Source organism: Lipotes vexillifer, unplaced genomic scaffold (assembly GCF_000442215.2).
Source record: "Lipotes vexillifer unplaced genomic scaffold, Lipotes_vexillifer_v1.1 scaffold316, whole genome shotgun sequence".
In the NCBI taxonomy this organism is placed as follows: domain Eukaryota; kingdom Metazoa; phylum Chordata; class Mammalia; order Artiodactyla; family Lipotidae; genus Lipotes; species Lipotes vexillifer.
This window is the reverse complement of record NW_006780802.1, coordinates 948,504-963,201: the sequence shown is the minus strand read 5'-3', so window position 1 is coordinate 963,201 and position 14,698 is coordinate 948,504. Positions and strand designations below refer to the sequence as shown.

The window sequence follows — 14,698 nt, the reverse complement described above, 5'->3', positions numbered from 1 at the left end:
TTAAAAGAACCAATCAATAACATAATAGCTTCTAACATTTTATTCAAAGACCATTCTTAAAAGAACACATAAATATGTATTGTTCTTTCATCAAAACAGAATTGCTTTGCTATAGTTAGCTGTAAGTTTTACTGTGCCCTATCCACTGCATTGTTTTAAAATAAAACCCACAGGTGCTAATGATAGAAGATTATGATATAACCATCATATCAATTTGTATATATCTTCAGTGTTCAAAGTATTGTTCATGAAACATTTCATTATGGCATAGTGAAAAGAGCCTGGTCATTAGTGTTTTAATCCTACCTTTACTATCTAATAGTTGCACAATACTGGGCAAGTAACTTAACCCTTAGAACAAGTGTCCATTTTCTCTTCTGTAAAAGGGAGCTATATCTAACCTCATAAAGTTGATGTGAGGAGAATTATATATCCCCTAACATACTACTTGGCAGAAAATTAGCTAATAATGGTATACATTCATCTTTTCAATATTTTACAAATGCAAAATATAATCTGGCAACATCAAGGGTAGTTATCAATAGATACTTATCAAGTTATCAATTGGCCTCTCCATTAAATCCCTTTCTGATTAGAGAGTTAACACTGAGAAGTAACTTCACTCTTGATTACTACTGTCAAACTCATCCATTCTTATAACCATATCTTCTCGAGACATCCTCTGTGTATCTGTTACAATACTAATGTAATAAAATTAATATGATATTGGCATATGAAGAGACAAATTCCTAGAATAGAACAGAGAATTCATAAATATTTCAGTTCAGTGGGAAAAGGATTTATTAAATGATGCTGTCACAAATGAATACCCACTTGAAAGAAAATTGGACACAACCTTACAATATATACCAAAATAAATCCCAGTTGGATAAGAGACTTGACTTTAAAAACCAAAACAATAAAAATCTTGCAAAAAGAAATCTAAAATACTACCTGTACTATTTAAAGGAAGACAAAATCTTAACTAAGACTGAAAACCCAAATGCTATAAAAAAAAAAGATAAAAGACAGAATAAACAAATCAAGAGAGAAATAACAGATTTGGAAAGATCATCTACAATTCAGAGTACAAACAGAAGACTGATATATAGAATACATAAAGAGATCTTATAAACTGACAAGAGGATAGGCAGCCCAATAGAGAAAAATGGCCAAAAATAATGTGCATTAAGAATACAGTGTTGGGCTTCCCTGGTGGTGCAGTGGTTGAGAGTCCGCCTGCCGGTGCAGGGGACACGGGTTCGTGCCCCGGTCCGGGAGGATCCCACATGCCACGGAGCGGCTGCACCCGTGAGCCATGGCCGCTGAGCCTACGCGTCCGGAGCCTGGTGCTCCGTGGCGGGAGAGGCCACAGCAGTGAGAGGCCCGCGTACCGCAAAAAAAAAAAAAAAAAAAAAAGAATACAGTGTTATGGGAACAGTTCTACTTAACAAGGCTGTTACCTTTCTAGAAATTACATGGTATCTAATACCATATTTTATCCTATACTGCTTCAGTACTTTTATACATCCAGGCTTTTGAAATGGTGACTTAAAAAAAAAAAACACCCTAATACCAAAATAGGAAATCAGTAACTTAAGTGATATATGAGTCTAATTTAAAAGTATAAAAACATAGTGTCACCAGAGTACAATATGAGCCCAAATAGGAGGCCAGGTTTTCTTGTTTTTCAAAATTGTTTTTTAGAAAAGAGGAAGAAACCGTATAAATGACTCCTTACGGGGACTTCCCTGGTGGTGCAGTGGTTAAGAATCTGCCTGCCAATGCAGGGGATACGGGTTTGAGCCCTAGTCCACAAAGATCCCACATGCCGCGGAGCAACTAAGCCCATGCGCCACAACTACTGAAGCCCGTGCGCCTAGAGCCCGTGCGCCTAGAGCCCGTGCGCCTAGAGCCCGTGCTCTGCAACAAGAGAAGCCACCACAATGGGAAGCCCGCGCCACAACGAAGAACAGCCCTGCTCGCTGCAACTAGAGAAAGCCCACGCGCAGCAACGAAGACCCAATGCAGCCAAATTAAAAAAAAAAAAAAAAAAGATTCCTTATGAAGTTGGTCATATTACTCAAATTTTCACAATTTCTTTATTTTGAGCAACAAATTATTGCTAAGGGAAAATACACATAAACTAGAACGTATCTCATGGCTACTAATTTTGGTTGCTTATAGAGAAGCAGTTATAAAAAGGAAGCAAATAAATTTGGTTTATTTCTGGGGCATTGATCACAATTGCAAGTATTTGAATCTTTTAAAATATGCATTTAAAAAAATCACTTAAAAAATAATACAAAACTTCCACTCCTGGAAAAATGAAGAAGTACTTTTTCATAGCCCTCTCACTAAGAAAAACTAAAAATTCTAAATGTTATATATGAAACAAACAGAAGAATAATCTGAATGTTGGAGAGAAGACAGACCAACTAGGAACGGCAGGACCCAATAAGCACCAAGGTGGTAACTTCCTCTGGGTTTCTTACAGCCTCATATATCCCAGACTTGGTCCCAGAGAAGCTTGCAGCCCAAAAATACTGAAAGGCACAGAAATAATAATGGTAATATTAAGAAATTTAAAAAGCTTTCTCTTTCCAGCCAAAAGGACCAGAAAAGCAGCAGCATTATCAAGATAAACTTTTAGATTATAACCAATCTACTTCAGGCAAACAACACAGAAAAAAGTATGGCCACACCCCACCCCCCATGCCAGCGAAGGCTAGTGGGAAGCCTAGACTTCTGCCATAGTGAGGCTGTAATGAGGCACCCCAATCTCAGGGTGATGTGGGAGAAGGCTGTGTAAGAAGCCAAGCTTTCATGTCTGCTGAGAGGTGATGGGGATCCCCCTTCCCATGTGGAAACAGCAGAGACTAAGTTGGTAGTCTGGGTTTCCAAATCTACCCAGGGATAATGAGGTGTCCCTCCTCCTCCCTGCCAGGGTGGTTTCAGAGGAAGCCTGGAGGGCAATCAGGGCTTTCACAACTGTCCAGCTGAGGCACCCCTGACCCCCACAATGTCAGGGGAGGCCAGGTGGTGAGCAGTAAGTAGACATTCTTGCTTATCCCAGCCAGACTCGGGTAAGTGGAGACCTACTGGCAAGCAAGAGCACCCACACCCACCCAACCCTGAAAGGATTCACAACCAGCCTCCCCCTCAGCCGTAATACATGTCATGAAGGGAACCTGGAATTCCACTCCTACCTGACTGTAACAGGGCAGCAACCCTCCCCTTTCCACTGCTAGGCTTTGTTAGAGAACACCGGGTAAAATAGAGGATTTAAATAAGATCCAGAGTCTTATAATACCTGAAATGTCCAAGTTTTGATTAAAAAAAAAAGTCACTCATCATACCAAGAACCAAGAATATCTCTATTTGAATGAAAAAGATAATCAGTAGATGCCAACAGATGAAAGAGATATCCAAATTATCTGACTAGGATTTTAACACAGCCATATAAAAATGGTTTGACAAGCAATAATACACATTCTTAAAACAGAGGAAGAAATAAAAAGTCAACAGCAAAGAAACAGAAGATACACAGAAGAACCAAATAGAAATACCAGAACTGAAAAGTATGCTAACTGAATTTGGCACATTTTTCAAGTGCAAAATGCAAACAACTGTCAACTCAAAATTCCATATTCAGTGAAAATATTCTTCAGGAATAAAGGAGAAACCAAGACCTCTGCAGATGAAGGAAAACTAAGAGAATCTGTTACCAGCAGACCTATCTGATAATAATGGCTAGTAATCTGAACAGAAAGGAAATCATAAAAGAAAAAATTCTTAAAATAGCTGGAAGGAGAAAGAACAAGAGTAAAAATATGGGTAAATACAATAGATTTTCCTCCTCCTCTTGAGTTTTCTATGTTATATCTGACAGCTGAATGGAAATTATAACATTCAATATATGTAGAGAAAATATTTAAGACAGTTATAAGTGGGAGACATAAATGGATGTAAAGTGAGGTAATGTTTCTATATATCACTTGAAATGGTAAATTGTTTACACCAGTAGATTTTAATAAGTTATGTATATATACGATAATACCTAGAGCACCCATTAAAAACGCTATACAAAATGATATATTAAAAAAACACTATAGGGCTTCCCTGGTGGTGCAGTGGTTGAGAGTCCGCCTGCCGATGCAGGGGACACGGTTTCGTGCCCCGGTCTGGGAAGATCCCACAAGCTGCGGAGCGGCCGCGCCGTGAGCCATGGCCGCTGAGCCTGCACGTCTGGAGCCTGTGCTCCACAATGGGAGAGGCCACAACAGTGAGAGGCCTGCGTACCTCAAAAAAACAAAAAACAAAAACCACTATAGATAAATTCAAATGGAATTCTAAAAAGAAAAACATTCGAGTAATCTACACAAGAAAGTAGAAAGAAGAAAACAGAACAAATAGACAACAAAAAATAAAATGGCACACTTAAGCCCTAATATATCAATAACTACATTACAGGCAAATGGTCTAAATACACCAATTAAAAGATAAAGATTGGTACAGTGGATGAAAACCCACGACCTATGTATATGCTATCTATAAGAAACTTATTACAAATTAATCAAAACATTAATCAAAAGAAAGCAGGAGTAGCTAATTTATATCAGGTAAATAGAATTCAGAGCAAAGGAGTTTACCCAAAAGATGCCCAAAGCAAGCAGAAGAAAGAAAATAATAAAAATGAGAACAAAAATCAATGAAATTGAAAAGAAAAGCAACAGAGAAAATCAATGAAACAAGGAACTGGATCTTTGAAAAGATCAATAAAACTGATATACATCTGGAAAAACTGACCAAAAAAGTGAGAAAACAGAAGTTAGAAGTATTTTAGCACTGAAACAGGAGAAATCACCACAGGACATGCAGACATCAAAAGGATAATAAAGTGAACAACGCTAGACACATACATTTGACAATTTGGGTGAAGTTGACCAACTGCTTGAAAAGTACAAACTACCTTAATTCAATCATTAAATAGATATATGAAATAAGATATTTGAATAGCCTTGTATTTATAAAGGAAATTTAATTTATAATTTAAAAACTGCCAAAAAGAAATATCCAGGCTTAGATGGCTTCACTAGAGAATTCTACCAAATGTTTAAAGAATTAACACCAATTCTACACAGCTTCTTTCAGAAAACAGAAGACTTCCCAATTCATTATATGGGGGTACCCTGATACTGAAATCATACAAAGACAGTACAAAAAGAGAAAACTATAGACCAGTATCTCTCATGAATATAGATGCAAACAAAAATCCTTCACAAAATATGTGCAAAGAGAATTCAGCAATATATAAAAAGAATTATATACCATCATGGTATTTACTGGGGGGGGTGGTGCAAGTGTGGTTCCATATTCAAAATTCAATCAGTGTAATCCACAACATTAACAGGCCAAAGAGGAAATATCACATGATCATATTAATTGATGAAAAAAATGTAACAAAAATTTAACAAAATTCAACACCCAGTCATGATTAAAAACTCAGAAAACTAGGAATAGAGGGAAACTTCCTTAACTTCATATAGGGCATCTATAAAAATCATACAGCTAACACCCTACTTAATGGTATAACACTAAATGCTTCCCCCCTAAGGTTTAGAACAGAACCCGTGTCCCCTGCATCGGCAGGCGGACTCTTAACCACTGCGCCACCAGGGAAGCCCCAAGATTTTTTTTTTTGTAGATACACACAAGATTACCCTAAAATTTACATGGAAAGGCAAAGGAACTAGAATAACTAAGACATTTCGAAAAAGAAGAAGAAAGTGGGAAGAATCACTCTACCTAATTTTGAGATTATTGTAGAGCTGCAATAATCAAGATTTCATATTTGTAAACCACATATCTAAAAGAGGACTCATATCTAGAACGTATATATGAAGGATTCTTAAAACTCAATAGTAAAAAAAAAAAAATCCAGTTAGAAAACAAGCCAAAGGCATGAAGAAAGATTTTACTGAAGACGATATACACGTGGCAAATAAGCACGTGAAAAGATGTTTCAACATCCCTATCCATTAGGAAAATGCAAGTTAAGACCATGGTAAGATATCGCTACACACCTATCAGAATAGCTAAAATAAAAAATAGTGAGAATATCAAATTCTGGGGAGGCTGCAAAGAGACTAAATCTCTCATACAATGCTGGTAGGAGTATAACATGGTATGGGAACTCTGGAAAATAATTTGGCAATTTCTTAAAACTCTAAGCATAAACTTATCATATGACCCAGCAATTGCACTTCTGGGTTCACACAAAAATTTACATATGACTGTTCATAGCAGCCTTATTTGTAACGGTCAAAAACCATAAACCACCAAAATGTCCTACAATAGGTGAATGGTTAAACAAATGGTGGTACATCCATACTATGGAATATTATTCATTAATAAAAGGAAATGAATTACTGACACATGGAACAACTTGGATAAATCCCAAAGGCAATACAATGAGTGAAAGAACCCAGTCTCAAAAGGTCACATACTGTACGGTTCTCGAATTCACATTCTCTAAATCATACAGTCAAAATTACAATGTTAGACAGATGAAAAATAGATTAGTAATTGCCAGGTGTTAGGGATAATGGGGAGATGGGAGAAGGTGATGGTTGTGATAATAAAGCAGTAGTGGATAATTGGGGTGGTGGCTACATTAATATAAGCATGTGACAAAATGGCAGAGAACTATACATACATTTTCTATCAATGTCAGTTCCTAGTTTTGATATTATACTATAGTTATATAAGATAACCAATGGGGGAAACTGAGAGGAGGGTACATGGGACCTCTCTGTACTATCTTTGCAACTTCCTATGAATCTATAATTATTTCAAAGTAAAAAGTTAAATAGAAAAGCAACAGTTCACGGGAGTTCCCTGATGGTCTAGTGGTTAGTATTTGGCGCTTTCACTGCTGTGACCCGGGTTCAATCCCTGGTCAGGGAACTGAGATCCTACAAGCTGCAGGGCCCAGCCAAAATTTTAAAAAAAGAAAAATTAAAACAAAAATAGCAACAGTTAGGCAAATGGTGCTGGGAAAGCTAGATACCATGTGAAAATAAAGAAGTTGGACCCTTACCCAACACCATATATAAAAACTAACTCAAAATGGATCAATTACCTAAGTCTAAGAACAAAAACTCTAAAGGTCTTCCAAGAAAATATAGGGCAAAAGCTTCATGACACTGGATTTGGCAATGATTTCTTTGATATGACACCAAAGGCACAGGCAAAGAAAGAAAAAACAGACAAATTAGACTTCATTAAAATTAAAAAATTTTGTGCATCAAAAGAGAATATCAATAGAGTAAAAAGGCAACCCATATAACAGGAGAAAATATTTGCAAATCATGTATCTGATAAGGAATAATATACAGAATATATAGAAAACTTCTAAAACTCAACAACAAACAAATAAACAATCTGATCCAAATTGGGTACAGGGCTTGAACAGTAATTTCTCCAAAGACACATGCAATAGGATAGCTATAGGAAACACACACACACACACACACACACACACACACACAACCCCCAGAAAATAAAAAGCATTGGCAAGAATGTGTAGAAATTGGAACTCTGTGCACTGTTGGTGAGAATGTAAAATGGTACAGTGCTATGGAAAACAGTATGGAGGTTCCTAAAAAAAAGTAAAAATAGAATTATCATATGATCCAGCAATTCCACTTCTGGATATATATCCAGAAGAGCTGAAACCAGGGACTCAAAGAGATATCTGTACACCCAAGTTCACAGTAGTATTATGCACAACAGCTAAAAAGTGGAAGCAACCCAAGTGTTCATTGACAGATGAATGGATAAACAAAATGTGGTATATACACACAATGGAATATTATTCAGCCTTAAAAAGGAAGGAAATTCTGACATATGCCACAACATGGATGAATCTTGAGGACATTATGCAAAGTGAAATAAGCCAATCACAAAAAGATAAATACTGTATGATTAGACTTATGTGAGATACTTAGAGTAGTTGAAATCACAGAACAGTGGTTGCCACAGGGCTGGCGGAGGTGAGAATGGGGAGTTATTATTTAACGGGTACAGTTTCAGTTTTGCAAGATGAAAAGAGCTATGGGAGATGGAGGGGGGTAATGGTTGTACATTATGAATATATTTAATACCACTGAACTCTGCTGTACTTAGAAATGGTTAAGATGGTAAATTTTGTTATGTATATTTTACCACAATGAAAATTATTCAGGGGATAAAGCAATACATTGGTTTTATTGTAACAATCATATATTTTTTAAAAAAGGAAAAAATCCTAATATTAGATGAATTGTGACTTGGAATAAAATTTCCACTGTCAGTCTCATACATGGAATCAAAAAGATCATACCTCATTATATATGGAAATAAAGATGATTTACTCTGTGTTGATGACTCAAAAAGTAGTTTTACTGATGACAAGAACCCTCTTGTCAAAAATGTTACTGAAGAGTTTAAATAAATTGCTTTAAGAAGTATGAAGTAGAAAAGAGCAATACGGTATTTCTAAATTCATTAATTCATTCAATTAATAGTTACTGAGGAGCTACCACATGCCTGGCATTATTCTAGGTGCTGGGGTTATGACTATAAACAAGAGAGACGAAAATAGCTGCCTGCATGGATCTTATAAAGTGATGTATCATTTTATATACAGTTACATTAAATAGGTACTCATTTCCAGATTAGTAAGTAAAATTTTAGTTGAAATTTGACCAGTTAATCTATAGCCATAATTGTTTATATATTAAATTGAATAAATGCTTTTTTGAATCATTTCAGTGAGAAAACTGAGATTGCATTATATTTAAGCATCACAGCATTATGATTATGAAATATCGAGGCAACTGTAATTTGTATTTGAGCTATATGATTTTAAAAATTCACATTCCATTGTTATTAGAACAAAGTACGTAGGAAATAATACTATTTTAAAGATATTCTTTGCCTACATATAAACTCTTGGGGCTAGGGCTCCTATCAGGTTTTACTACATAATAAGTTAAGGTACAGAGTTTCTATTTGGTCATGTTTCCAAATGTACTGGAGCTAGGGATGTGCCATATGCCTTTTCATAAATTATCTCAGAGAGTCTCCCATCCAAAGGAAAAATGTTCGAACCCATTGGGATTACATCTGCCCTACCTCCTTTGTCCTCCTTCTCCATCACCCCTGAACTAGCTTACAAATCAGCACTAGCAACTCCTTTCCTCATGAACCTAAGTTTTCTAGAAAACCAGTCTTCCATTACCTTAGGGAAGGTGAATGTTTTCCCGTCCTGCCACCCTAAAGAGATATATTCTGTCTACCATGTTCTTACTGTCCCCTTGGCACCCCTACTTAGGCCATCACTGGGGCATGGAGTGGGGACCACACAACAAGAAGAAAAATATAATGTCTGGAATGATTATCTCTGTAGACAAAAAAGAAGTACTTGACAGCAGGGTTTTGATTATTTGATTTTGCTTTTCTTCTTAACTCATATGAAGTACACAGTAAAAAAGGGAAATATTGCGTTTTCCTTCTACCCTTCCTCCCCTCTTTTCTCTATTCAAATTTTAACCTTTACAATTAATTTCTTCATAAAATAACTCATTTTTTTCCATTCACAATATGGGCTGTTTCATTATAGTACTTAGAACTCACATCTATTGAATTAGATTAAAACTCATACAATTAGAGAATGTATAAAAATATTATTAACACTGAAAACGTCTTATAATTATAAATATTCAACTTGGATTTAAACCTAAAACATAAAATTGATGAAAGGTTTATAATAAAGAAAGAAATGCTCAAAAATTTCCAAATAAATTATCACATTTTTTTCCATAAAGACTTCCCAGAAGAATGTTATTTATTTTTAAAAAATTACCCTTTTTCAGATTTCCCCCCTAAAATACCATTTCAGTAAGTAACACCACCACACCCTACTCAGTGTAGTTCTAGTGTAGCCCTTAGAGGACTCTGCACAATCTCAGCAGTAAAGCAAATAGACTTGAGGGCAGATTAGCAATCAGGTCATGAAAAACAGGCAGCATAAAATAGCTATTGCTAATCTGCATGAGATGAATTTACTCAATTAAGCAGATGGAAATGTTATTATGAACTCAGTATTCCAATGATGGTCTTTAAAATTAAGAAGGATGGGGGCAAATGAAATGCACACTGGGGGATTTGGGGCCTTTATGTATTAGTTCTAAAGTATACAATGTAGAACACTGTAATGAAGTTAACAAAATTAATTAAAAGATTCTTTGCATGTAACCATTGAGACTACATTTAAAAATACATGACAGCTTTTGACGTTATTAAGAGTAATGTGACTGTTCTTTAACATTCTTAATGTTGATACCATCACCTTTTCTAAATATACTACTGATATCAAAACATGAGCGACAGAAGTCTTATTACTCAGAGCCTAGGATGAGTATTGTTTTTAATAAAGTTTCTGGCATTTAATTTCCTCATTTTCAGTTTCAAGAAACCGTAAGCTAGTAATGAATTTTCCAACTTTTTAGAAGACTATCACACATTTTTGCTGGCATACAGTTTTCAGATATTTACCTATTTTAATGTTTCTTTACACAATATTTTTATTAAATAACAAATTATTGTAACAAATATCATATGATACCACTTATATGTGGAATCTAAAGAAAATGATACAAATGAACTTATTTACAAAACAGAAAGAGACTCCCAGACATAGAAAAACTTACAGTTAGCGGGGGGAAAGAGAGAGAGGGATAAATTTGGTCTTTGAGATGAACAGATATACACCTCTATATATAAAATAGATAAACAACAAGGACCTACTGTATAGCACAAGGAACTATATATATTTTTTTTTTTTAATTTTTTATTTATTTACTTTTGGCTGTGTTGGGTCTTCATTTCTGTGCGAGGGCTTTCTCTAGTTGTGGCAAGCGGGGGCCACTCTTCATCGCGGTGCACGGGCCTCTCACTATTGTGGCCTCTCTTGTTGTGGAGCACAGGCTCCAGACGTGCAGGCTCAGTAGTTGTGGCTCACAGGCCTAGTTGCTCCGTGGCATGTGGGATCTTCCCAGACCAGGGCTTGAACCCATGTCCCCTGCATTGGCAGGCGGACTCTCAACCACTGCGCCACCAGGGAAGCCCCACAAGGAACTATATTAAATGCCTTATAATAACCTGTAATGGAAAAGAATCTTAGAAAGAATAGATATATATGTATATGTGTAGCTGAATAACTTTGCTGTATAACTGAAACACTGTAAATCAACTCTACTTCAATTTAAAAATAAAAATTAAAAAAAAATTTTTTTAAGAGCATTATCAAATCTGCTTGAGAATTGTTATCAAATTCTTAGGCAGAACAAAAGTCTCTAAACAATTTTGGAAAAATAGTCATGAAAACATGACCATGAAAGCAATGAAATTAGTGTATTCATACTGCCTCTACAGGTAAATTCTGGTTTAGTTTGATATTTTTCTCTTTTCTTGTAAATGTCATTTCCCCCCACTCCGTTTTTTTTTTTTCTGCGGTACACGGGCCTCTCACTGCTGTGGCCTCTCCCGTTGCGGAGCACAGGCTCCGGACGCACAGGATCAGCGGCCACGGCTCATGGGCCACGGCTCATGGGCCCAGTCGCTCCGCGGCATGTGGGATCTTCCAGGACCAGGGCACGAACCCGCGTCCCCTGCATCGGCAGGCGGACTCTCAACCACTGCGCCACCAGGGAAGCCCCTTCCCCCCGGCTCCTTTTGACTAGTCTTAAAAGGCTTAGAAAATTTTTATGTAACAGTTTTACTTAAAAGTAACAATTATATAAAAATTACATTTAAAGTTTCATTTATTCATTGATTCATTCAATTTAATTAAAACTATTTCAACAATTGCTCAACTTCTGTTTCAATCTTTGGTTTAATATAACAATAATAATCATTTGTCTACCATTACTCTGCTCTGCAAAACACACATCAGTCAACCTTAATATGTAATTCTCTAACATCCTAAACTTTCCCCTCTTAAACAGAAGTCTGCTTTAAACAATGATATAGTTTATCTGAATATTATTTTGTGTTTGTAACTGTTGAAACTTTATTTTTTATTGGAGTATTGATTTAAAATGTTGTGTTAGTTCCTGCTGTACAGCAAAGTGAATCAGCTATACATATACATATATCCAACTCTTTTTTAGATTCTTTTCCCATATAGGTCACTACAGAGTACTGAGAAGAGTTCCCTGTGCTAAACAGTAGGTCCTTATTATCTATTATATAGAGAGCAGTGTGTATATGTCAATCCCAATCTCCCAATTTATCCCTCCCCACCGCTTTCCCTCCGGTAACCATAAGTTTGTTTTCTTCTTCACTAATATTAACACTCATTAATATTCATGGAATTATATTAATTCATATATTTAGTCATTCATCCATTTATTAAACATTTACTATGTGCCAGGACACTATATTCAATGCTGCAGACACAAAGATGAAAAAGAAAGTCCCTGTTCTAAAGCTGCCCAGACACCTGAAGGTTGTATAAGGCAAACAATGGTCCCCTAACCATGACCATGTTCTAATCCCCAGAACCTGGGAATATTTTACCTTACATGGCAAAAGAGACTTTGTAGATGTGATTAAGCTTGAGATAGGAGACTATCTTGAATTATCCAAGTTGGCCCAATCTAATCACAAGTCCTTAAAAGCAGAGAACTTTTCCCAGTTATGATCAGCCAGAGATGTGACTACAGAAGAGTCAGAGCGATGAGCCATTGCTGGATCTGAAGAAAGAGGAAGGGGGCCAAGATCCAAGGAGTGTGGAAGGCCTCTAGAAGCTGGAAAAGGAATGCAGCCTTGCTTGATAACCTTGATTTTAGCCCAGTGAGACTCATGTCAGACTCTGAGCCATACAACTATAAGATAATACATTTGTGTTTCAGCCACTAAATTTGTGGCCATTTGTTAGCACAAAAATAGAAGACTAATACTGGGATCATCTAGTCCAACATGTTTTTCTGACAGATAAGGAAAGTAAAACCCTCAAAGTCACACATTTAGGTAGTAGCAGTGTACTCTTTAGGTTTGGAGAGAACATAATTCTCCTCTATTCTCAAACCATGGTCAGTGTCAGGGTAAAGACAGAAAGCTAGACTTTCAGTATATGAAGGGAAATAGCCATCACCATTTTTCTATATATACTGAAAGTGTGAACTGAATGTGTGGTATACTAATATCACAGTTGCTCTTTTCCAGTTTGATCTGGCTAAATGACTTCTATGTGCTGCAGAAAAGCTTTTACTGTATACCCTTAAAAGCACACAAGTTGTTTTCTAAACTACACAGGCTGTGTATTTATATACATTTATAGGTGTGAAGTGACCAGGTATTAAGGGTGTTTACACTGTCTTCTGTGCCCAGATTGGTACCAAGCACAGCATTCAGAAATGAAGTCTGAACCAAAAACATTCATATTGGAATTTTTTAAAAAATAGACTTCACCTCCATGAATTCAGTCAACAATTACCTACTGAGAACCTACTATGTGCCAGGGACTCTTTAAGTCCTTGGATAGTCATAACAGTGAACAAAACAGATAAAGTCCTTACCCTCATGAAGCTTACATTCTTTTGGGGGGACCAGACATTAAACAAAATGAATATATAAGTTAAAGTTAAGTAGTGTTAAATGCTCTGGATAAAGATAAAGCAACGTAAAGGGACAGAACGTATATGTGTGGGAAAGATGTAGATATACAAACTTAGACAAAAAGACCAGGGCTGGTAAAATGTCTTCTTTAATAGTATGTTCAACTTTTCCTAAAATCAGCAAGAGCTGTCTTTAGCGTTCAATGGAAGATTTCAACATACTGACACTTTAGCCAAGGTTTTTCATGTTATATAACAATAATACAAATGAAACAAAGGCTTTCAAAACAAAAATCATTGACATTTTCAGGCTTCCTGTTTACTACTGTAATACAGCAAGTTGGGGATCAACTGGATAGACTCAGCACTAAATATCAATGACAACTGCAGCACTGGAGTATTTAAGGACTTTCTAGATTTTGGATGCCTCTCAGATTAAAGGAACTATATGACCCCATGTTAATTTTATCCCTCCTGATACTGAGCTGTGGGTGGTTCAGAAATTACTAATATAGTATTTTCCACATATAGTATATTAAGTACAAGTAACTCCATTTAGAAAGTAGCAAAGAAAGCACAGAAAATTTAATTACTGCTGAATTTAAGGGAAAATCCAAATTTAAATAATCAGTTTTACATAATATAGTTTAATACAGTAAGAAAATGTTTAAAACTCACTTTGAAGTGTTTCAAGTTCAGCTCTAGTCAATGCATCTTCCTTTTCCTTCAATCTTGTTTCTTTATATTTAGCATAAAACTGCCCAGCATCCTGAAAAAAGAAGTAACAAATAAATTAACATAAAAGGCAGTTTGCTTTGATGGTATTTTCCACATAACTTCAATTTAAAGCAGTATATTCAGGGACGCGGGTTCAATGCCTGGCTGGGGAACTAAGATCCCACATGCTGCGGGGCAACTAAGCCTGCGCACCACAACTATTAAGCTTGCACACCTCAACGAGAGAGCCCACATGCCACAAACTACAGAGCCCATGCGCTCTGGAGCCTGTGCACCACAATTAGAAAAGAGAA

The 14,698-nt window shown here is 36.2% G+C and overlaps 1 protein-coding gene across 1 annotated transcript in view; it reads right to left on the bottom strand.

Moving 5' to 3' along the window:
• The window catches only part of DNAJC1 (DnaJ heat shock protein family (Hsp40) member C1), a 196,636-nt gene that overhangs the window by 84,758 nt on the left and 97,180 nt on the right, over positions 1–14,698 (bottom strand). The window contains exon 7 of the mRNA XM_007454169.1: positions 14,346–14,436. Within this exon, the coding sequence (XP_007454231.1) occupies positions 14,346–14,436 (91 nt within the window). The remainder of the gene's footprint in view (positions 1–14,345; positions 14,437–14,698) is intronic.